We start from the raw sequence: 9,311 nt of genomic DNA, 5'->3' as shown, positions 1-9,311 counted from the left end.
TTTCTTTAAAAGAAGAGGTTTTGTGAAAATTGTCTAGGGATACTAGAAGCAGAGCAAGAAAGCAAAGGTAATAATGCTTCATAATAAGTCACTGAGAAACAATAGAGACACATAAAGAAGTGAGATTTCTCAATACTCTTAGAGAAACAGAAAAACTGATATATAAGGATGAATTATTTTAAACAATATGATGCAAAACAAAGCTTATGACATTTCTTTCTTTTATATTAGATAGTCTATATAAGTCTCAAGTGATATAATAAAAAGATTTCACCACCAACAAGATAATTCCCGTAATTGTTGCAACATATTTCAATTATTTTTTTTAATTCTCTAAGCCAGCTCTGGGCCCTTTCTCTGCCTCCAGCATGTTTTCTAAGAGATGTGAAGGGGATGCCAGAGAAGAAGTGTTCTTTGCTCACAAAGAGTTTATAATCCAACTGGGAAGATAAAGACCTTTGCATGAAAGAGCCCTGATTCCACCTTGCCATCATAGTAGCTTTATGCTCTTTATAAGCCAAAGACAAGCCGCTTATAAAGATCAATACACGACAAATGAAACAGAGAGAGCAGCTAAAATATCACAGTAGGAGCGCCAGAAACAACAGCCTCTTTCCAAATGCATGATTAAGTGTCTGTCAGCACTGGCACATCACACCGGGGCTGGCGTTTCATCCACCATTGAGCCAAGGAAGTGGCTGTACCCAATACAATGTCAAGTGTCCAACTAGCCCGTGAATAAAGGAGGGATTGCTATTTTTCAAAAGGAATCGCTCCACTTCTGAGTCTATGGTATTTCTTTCGCTCGTCTGCCAGGCGGGGTCTCTGACTGGGCCGCAGACAGTGACCTGCAGCCATGAGTACCGACGCTGAGATGGCGGTTTTTGGGGACGCTGCTCCTTACCTCCGAAAGTCTGAAAAGGAGCGAATTGAGGCCCAGAACAAGCCTTTCGACGCCAAGTCATCGGTCTTTGTGGTGGACGCCAAGGAGTCTTTTGTGAAGGCAACAGTGCAGAGCAGGGAGTCTGGGAAGGTGACAGTCAAGACAGAAGGTGGAACTGTGAGTACAACACCACCTGGAGATGCTTTGGGGTCAGGGTTCTGCTTTGTGTTCTGGGGTTAGGGCAGCTGACACCCCTTGATCTGACTTCCCATTTACCTCAACAGACTGTAACAGTTAAAGATGACCAGGTCTATCCCATGAACCCTCCCAAATACGACAAGATCGAGGACATGGCCATGATGACCCACTTGCACGAGCCCGCCGTGTTGTACAACCTCAAAGAGCGTTACGCGGCCTGGATGATCTACGTGAGCCCATTCTCATGACCTGACAGCTGGGAGGGGTGCGGTGGGGGTGATTCATGATGTCCCGAGAAATGACTTGACTTTTTATTTTGGTGCAGACCTACTCGGGCCTCTTCTGTGTCACCGTCAACCCCTACAAGTGGCTGCCGGTGTACAACGCAGAGGTGGTGACGGCCTACCGAGGCAAAAAGCGCCAGGAGGCCCCGCCCCACATCTTCTCCATCTCTGACAACGCCTATCAGTTCATGCTGACTGGTGAGTGACTCAGCTGAGTGGTGATGTTTTGTTTTGCCATAAGAATTATTTTATCTCGCATATAATGAAGGGTTAGAGATAAAATAAAAAAGACCTTTATAGATAATCCAACTTCCTGGTTGTATAGAAGTAACTGAGGCCCAGAGAGGTAGACAGACATCACCACACTGGATTCACAAGTCAGTGCTCCTGGTTCCAAGTCTGTGATTGGGCCAGACCAGGCTGCTTAGCTCCATCCATCCTATCAAAATTTGTTTACAATCTCCTTGCTTAGAAACACATGATTTAAAAAAGGAAAGGAAAGAAAAGAAATACATGATCCATTCTGTGTGCTCAGATAACAGGAGTCATTTTAAGTAATAAATGGACCATTCCATCTGAAAAGAATACATATACTCTGTCTTTCCTATTGCTTAAGTTTCTGCTGATTTTAAGTTAGATAAGTCTGGAAGCCTTGTCATCAGACACGGTTCAGCTATACTAGCCTCTCCTTGAATAAAGGTGGGATTTGGGACTTAGGCACATATAAGCAGGAGCTATTATTTTGCTTCCCTTGAAAAAGTTTTCTTCTGATTGAACCATTCTCTTTTTAGTCTTCCTTTGACCCATAGACACACTTTTGGGACAGCCACTCAGAATGAAGTATGTGGAGAAGGATCTTTTGCTGCTTTTTGAACGAATCCAAATGACCCATTTAGAAGTCAAACTTCAACTTCAGTCTTATTGAAAATGTTCGATTGTTTTAAACTACAGATCCTTCCTAAGATGTTGTTGTTGACTGCTGTCAAGTTGAGCATGGTTCAGCGACTCTATGAACAAAAGATCTGATGCCTTTCTATAAATATCGTCGTTTCTCCAAGTTCACAGAGTTTCCATAGGCATGTGGTTTAGGAAGTGAGTGCCACTCTTGCTTCCAACCTTCTTAGTATTCTTTTTTTTTTTTGCTACATATCTGAATCTGTGGACAGTATGTCATGCAAATCTACAGACAAGAACTAGGGAATATATCTAATTTTGTAATACATTGCCCTTTACGTCAAACCAAAAAGACCTATTTCCTATGGGAATTAAGGAACTTAAGATTTGACAACATATTCTATTTTTACTCTCCAATTTAAAAGTCTTAATCACAGTTATAAGTAATTCTATAATAATCTATTGAAAATGGCATGTAGGCTCAATATCCTGATAATTATACTAACTCTCCCACTTTTTTCCCTCTTTAGACCGGGAGAATCAGTCTATCTTGATCACGTATGTATTCCTATTCTAAGACTTATTAATGTTTTATTTTCAATTAGAACATGACAGACAAAAGGAGACATTAATTAGTTAATACTTAAGCAAAATGACATTACCAGGCTGTAGCTGGATGGTGCTTTGTCCCTTTATTGGACATGTGAAAGAACTGAATTGTCTGAATTATAGTACTCACCACTCTAGTCTAGAAAGTACTGTAGAACTTTCCTTAGAACAGGAGCCATAAAACACCATCTCTGAACAGGACCAGAGCACAGTCCCAGGACGGAGAAACATAACAGCCTTATGAAGGTAGAGAAGCTTGGGCCTATTACCAGGCCCTTATTTTTAAGGACTAGTCCTTTAAGTTAGGAAATGTCTATTCCTTCAAAAGCCTAACTTGGGTCATCTCTAGTCTAAGAAGCTGAAGAATAAGCATATCACTGAAGAATAAATGTCTTACTAATTGTTCCATTTATCATATACTTGTTGGGTGGCTGCCTTTTTGGACATTCCAAACCTCAACTCTCATAACCTAGAAAAGAGCCTGGTACAGTAAAACAACCATAAAATACATCTTCAGTGAAGACTGAATAGTGAATAAACATCCCTATCCTTTGTCAGTGCAAAGCAACAGAGGTAATACGAGCTCCATGAATGCCAAAGAGAAAGACCTGGAACTCTCTGGGAGAGAAGCATAGAAATAGATATGTGAGCTACCAAGTGTGGCTGGGGGGAGGCACTTTCACTTGTCACCACACTTAATTTCCCACATATGTTTGAATTGTGCTGAACAGCGGAGAATCCGGAGCAGGAAAGACTGTGAACACCAAGCGTGTCATCCAGTATTTTGCAACAATTGCAGTGACTGGAGAGAAGAAGAAAGAGGAGGCTCCTTCTGGCAAAATGCAGGTGGGGCAGCCCTCCCGGGACAGAATCAAGGCTCTGCTGGGCTCTCAGGTAGAAATGCTCCAGGATCAGACTGTGCTTCTCTTTGCAGGGGACTCTGGAAGATCAAATCATCAGCGCCAACCCCCTGCTGGAGGCCTTTGGCAATGCCAAGACTGTGAGGAATGACAACTCCTCACGCTTTGTAAGTGGCTTAGTCTCTACTTCAAACACAGAGAAAGCAAGCCTGAGTCTTGGTAACTTCAAGTTTCGCATCTGACACCATCTCTCTTACTTTGCAAGGGTAAATTCATCAGGATCCACTTTGGTACCACAGGCAAGCTGGCTTCTGCTGATATTGAAACATGTGAGTAACAGGCCCTCTAAAATAGAATCCAAAAATGACAGGAGCACTGGGAAGCGCCTGCTGCGCCTGGAGCCTGGAGCACACCAGTCTGCTGCCAAGCATGCCGGTGGTGAAAGCCAGCCTTCGCCATAGCCCAATGTGTGCTTTGCCCACTTGAGTCATGAGCTAACAACTGGCAACTGCCACCTTCTCAGCCTCGGGATGAACTTGACATTTTTCTAAGATGTGCTTATGGATGGAGTCTAATCTGTCTAGCTACTGTTTCAACAAATGTGGCTCCACGACAGAGTGACTGGATATCTCAGAGAAGCAAAAGTCCTCTGAGTCAATTACAAGGCAAAAAGAAATTTTCTTTAATAAAAACTATACATCAAATGTCAAGGATCTTCTGTATGGGAAGTGAATAGGTCCTGGGTCAGGGACATTTCTTTTTCTTTCTTGAGACTGTGAACATAAGGGCAGAAGTGTTTGCAGAACTGTTATGCATGGTACCCTGGGGGAACAGGCAGCTGAAACATGGGGTTGGTAAGATTTAGCTAATGATGCAAAATTTCAAAACAGCTCCAGCATCACCTCATAATTTGCCCCTTAAACCTATTTCCCTTTCAGATCTTCTGGAGAAGTCTAGAGTCACTTTCCAGCTGAAGGCAGAAAGAAGCTACCATATTTTCTATCAGATCATGTCCAACAAGAAGCCAGATCTAATTGGTACGAAAGAACTTAAATTCACAGGATGGTAGTTAATATAACATCTGCATTATATGTAACTGTATTATATGTTAATCTATACATTATTTGTAATGTAAACCATATACTCTAATGTAAAACTCTGAATTTTATGTACCCAGAAATGCTCCTGATCACCACCAACCCGTATGACTACGCCTTCGTCAGTCAGGGAGAGATCACTGTCCCCAGCATCGATGACCAAGAAGAACTGATGGCCACCGATGTAAGTCTCTCTCTCTCATGTACACACACTTTTTAAAAATTCCAGTATATATAAGGAGAATAGCAACTTAATGTAGATGTGATTACCTTCAGAAAGAGTATAAAATTCCCTAAATAAGTTAGTCCCTACTCTCCTAACCTGTGCCCCATTGTCTTCCTGGTAGAGTGCCATTGACATCCTAGGCTTCACGTCTGATGAAAGAGTGTCCATCTACAAGCTCACAGGGGCCGTGATGCACTATGGGAACATGAAATTCAAACAAAAGCAGCGTGAGGAGCAGGCTGAGCCAGATGGCACTGAAGGTATGAAATACACCTCCTTCCGTGTTTAGTAAGAAAATATAGGCCAGAAGAAGGCCATTCCAAACTCAGATTTCTTTCTTTTTTTCATATTTTTTAAAGTTAATTGTCATGAAAATTTACAGATACTTAGGGTTTCCAGTCATTCATTGTTGCACTTTTCTCCCTTGCTGACCCCTCCTCCCCAATTCACTCATCTCCTTGAAAAGTAAAAGAAAAACTCTTTCATTGTTAAGCAATCCCTCCTCTCAAGTCCACTCCACTGTGCAGCCTTGATTCTGGACTCCTGTCATGACAATAATGCCCTATCATATATCACTTTTAAACAGTTCTCTCTCTCATCTGTTTCAATGCAGTATACATCATTCCTCCCCTCCATTTCTGTCTTCCCTCAACTCCAATGACATTCCTGTTTTACAATAGTGGCGCTATGCAATATTTGTTCTTTTGTGACTGAGATATTTCACTCAGCATAATATCCTCCAGAGTCACCCCTTTTGTATTCTATTTCATGAGTTCCTTGTTTTTCAATGCTGCATAGTATTCCACTGTGTGAATATACCAGAGCTTCTCTATTCGTTTGTTGATGCGCACTTGGGTTGTTTCCAGCTCTTTGCTATTGTGAACAAAGCCGCGATAAACATGGGTGTGCGTATGTCTGCTTGGGTGGATGGGAATACACAAACTCAACCCACTCCTCCACTTTATATAAAGTGATCCACTCATGATCTATCAGTTGTGCGGCTCAATGTGGATCACGTTGGATACTTGACTTATGTCTCTGCAGTTGCTGACAAGGCGGCTTATCTCCAAAGTTTGAACTCTGCTGACTTGCTCAAAGCCCTCTGCTACCCCAGGGTGAAGGTCGGCAATGAGTATGTCACCAAAGGGCAGACCGTGCAGCAGGTGAGTGCAAGAGCTCAGGAGGATGTGCTCAGCCCAGGCCTCCCAAGATGTCTTTAAGAATGCCAACCAACCAGCATCACTTGTCTGTGAAGGTGTACAACTCAGTGGGTGCACTGGCCAAGGCCGTCTATGAGAAGATGTTCCTGTGGATGGTCACCCGCATCAACCAGCAGCTGGACACCAAGCAGCCCCGGCAGTACTTCATCGGTGTCTTGGACATTGCTGGCTTCGAGATCTTTGATGTGAGTTAGCAGACAATTTTACCCATCTTGTTGTTGCCATCAATATTGGAACTGATTTGTGAGAAAGATGTACAATACAAAAGAACACGACACAAAACAAGGCCCAAAGTTCATGAATAAGCAGGAAGTTTGGAATGAGATAAACCAGGATTCACTCTCCTACTCCTTCAATTACTAGCTGTGTGAACTTAGATGATGAGAAAGTATATGACAGATCTTTGTGCAAATGATACTAGAACCTGTATGCAAAGCATTCCTGATTATATGCTTACTTCTGAAATTCAGTATTCCCGATTATATGCTCACTTCCGAATTTTTACTGCCAATGAAGTCTTTTCTGAATTCAAAGACTTTAGGACAGTCTCCAAAGCACACATTCAGAACTCACAAATGATAAAGAAAATGTCAAATGTGACAATGACAGCATAAATGGAGACACTTGACCAATTCACAGTAGGGAGGAGACTATGACAAATTCACAGAAAGACTTTAAGATTTTCTCCTTGTTTTTGTGTACCATCAAGTGAGAACTGACCCATAGCTGATCCTCCAGGGGACTTTTGAAGAGGCAGGCATGGGAGGAGACTGCCTATCCTCCTGCGGAGCAGCTGGTGGATTCGCACGTGTCCCTTTGGGATTGCAGCTTCTCACCATTAGGCCAGCAGAGCTCCCTTTAAGATTCCCTAGTGGTAAGGAATTGTGCTGAAACCTCAAAGGCATGTGGTTTGAATCCACCAGCTGTTCTTTTGAAGAAAGATGGGCAGTCAACTCTCAAGTGATTTACTGCCTCTGAAAACCCACTGGAGGGTCAGCTATGAGGTGATCCTGACTCATTGGTACACAACAACAACAACAAAGTGAAGTTAAATGTGTATTTGAATATTAGGCTAAACTCTGAAGTAACTAAGTATAGAGGGTGGCAATGGCATTGTAAAGACATTCAACATTCATCCAAGAGAGAAAAACTCCCACGTAGCTTGTGAAATAGCATTTACCTGATGGTATTTCTCAGATATGTTTAACTCAGGAGTCACATTTCTATACCTTACATTATGTGTGAACTGAGAGAAAATGTGCGAAGATTTCTGAGTTTTGAGAATAAGAGCAGATCCAACAATTGCTAGCAGACAGTGGAAGGGAGGGGATAATTTATCACCAAGTAAGTCAGCAAGAGCAAGGAAAACTTTTTTAAAAAGAAACTAATAGGTGGCTTAGTGGTAAAGAGCTGAGCTACTAAATCAGAGGCACATGGTTCGAATCCACCAGCGCTCCTCAGGATAAAAATGAGCAATCTTCTGTCATGTGATTCACTGCCTCTGAAAAATCCTCTGGAGGGTCAGCTCTGGGTTGGTTCCACTCCACAGTACATAACAATAACAACAATAAAAAACAAACAAATATGACAGTGTAAGCTTAAAAATTTCTGAGAGTTTTGGTTTTTAATAGCCTTATGGAGAAATAATTCACATTCTACACAACACACCTATTTAAAAATCTACAATTCAATAGTTTTTAGTGTATTCATTGGTATATGTAACTATCACCACAAATTGATTTTCAACATTTTATCATTTCAAGAAACCTGCCAAGTGGTCACTCTCTCTCCCTTCTCTTCCTACACCCTAGAAATCATCAATCTGCTTTCTGTCTTTTGTTGTCAAGTGCTGTCAGATCTGCTTATTTTAGGACCATATTGTAGATGGTCCTCGGTGATTGCCTCTCTTCCCTTAGCATAAGGTCTGCAAGGTTCATCTATGTGTAGAACCTCTGACTCATGTACATGGTGCCAGTGTTTGTAGATGAGACCATGACCAACTGTGTGAACAGTGAGTACAGAAAGAATCGGCTTTAGTTCCAGCAGTTACTATGAACACCACCAGCTCTGGCTAGCACCGAAACCCCACAGTGCTCCTTATCAGAGTAGCCTTACATAGACGATTTCATCTCTCTCTCAGTCTTTTCCTGTCTCCTTCTTCAATCATAAATGGGCAAATAGGACCACTTTTATAAGGTGGTTGTAAGGATTAAGTACAATAATGTGAAAAAAGCAGCTAGCATTTTATGTTTAGCACTTAGCAAATATTCAATAAATGTTAGCTTAATTTTTATTTTTATATGACCAAAATGTAATACAAATATTTGATTAATATAGTTGGAATTAGAGAAAACATTGACAAATCTCTTATGAAAAAGTTAGATCCTATTTTAAAAACGATACATATTTTTTTCTTGAGAGAAGGACGTCATGCTTGAGAGGGTGGAAGGACAGTGCAGGAGAGGAAGACCTTCTATGAGGTGGATTGATTCAGTGACTGGGATAATGGGGGTAGGTGTGTCGAAGACAGTTTGATTGGCACAGGACAGAGCAGGGTTTAGGGCTGTTGTACATAGGGAGCTATAAGTTGCAGACAACTCGACGGCACATAACAACAACAAGGAAATGTCCCTCAGGACTGATATTTCCACATAAGACATAATTCTAGTAAGTGCAACAACACTTCTCCATCAGCAACAGCAACAAGAAAGGACTAGAAAGGAGTAAGGAGCTTGCTTCTTGCACGAGGTTCTATGAGGGTGTCTGGGCGAACCAACCACCAACTAACCAACCAACCAACCAACCAACTAACTAACTGAGAAAGATCCTTTAACTATATGTTGTGTGTTAATTTGTAGTTTCTTCTTTTTTAGTTCAACAGCCTGGAGCAGCTGTGCATCAACTTCACCAACGAGAAACTGCAACAGTTTTTCAACCACCACATGTTCGTGCTGGAGCAGGAGGAGTACAAGAAGGAAGGCATCGAGTGGGAGTTCATTGACTTCGGCATGGACCTGGCGGCCTGCATTGAGCTCATTGA

At 41.8% G+C, this 9,311-nt stretch overlaps 1 protein-coding gene across 1 annotated transcript in view; it reads left to right on the top strand.

Moving 5' to 3' along the window:
• The first annotated feature begins 856 nt into the window (after window positions 1-856).
• MYH1 (myosin, heavy chain 1, skeletal muscle, adult) overlaps window positions 857-9,311 on the top strand; it is a 26,646-nt gene continuing 18,191 nt past the window's right edge. The window contains exons 1-12 of the mRNA XM_006898563.1: window positions 857-1,060; window positions 1,168-1,311; window positions 1,407-1,563; window positions 2,790-2,817; window positions 3,600-3,714; window positions 3,803-3,895; window positions 3,994-4,057; window positions 4,667-4,765; window positions 4,906-5,009; window positions 5,173-5,311; window positions 6,096-6,214; window positions 6,307-6,410. Coding sequence (XP_006898625.1) covers window positions 857-1,060; window positions 1,168-1,311; window positions 1,407-1,563; window positions 2,790-2,817; window positions 3,600-3,714; window positions 3,803-3,895; window positions 3,994-4,057; window positions 4,667-4,765; window positions 4,906-5,009; window positions 5,173-5,311; window positions 6,096-6,214; window positions 6,307-6,410 — 1,370 coding nt within the window. The remainder of the gene's footprint in view (window positions 1,061-1,167; window positions 1,312-1,406; window positions 1,564-2,789; window positions 2,818-3,599; window positions 3,715-3,802; window positions 3,896-3,993; window positions 4,058-4,666; window positions 4,766-4,905; window positions 5,010-5,172; window positions 5,312-6,095; window positions 6,215-6,306; window positions 6,411-9,311) is intronic.

Source organism: Elephantulus edwardii, unplaced genomic scaffold (genome assembly GCF_000299155.1).
Source record: "Elephantulus edwardii isolate Elephantulus edwardi_28Jun2011 unplaced genomic scaffold, EleEdw1.0 scaffold00233, whole genome shotgun sequence".
Taxonomy (NCBI): domain Eukaryota; kingdom Metazoa; phylum Chordata; class Mammalia; order Macroscelidea; family Macroscelididae; genus Elephantulus; species Elephantulus edwardii.
Note: the sequence above shows the minus strand (reverse complement) of the source record. Positions and strands in the feature narration are given on the sequence as shown.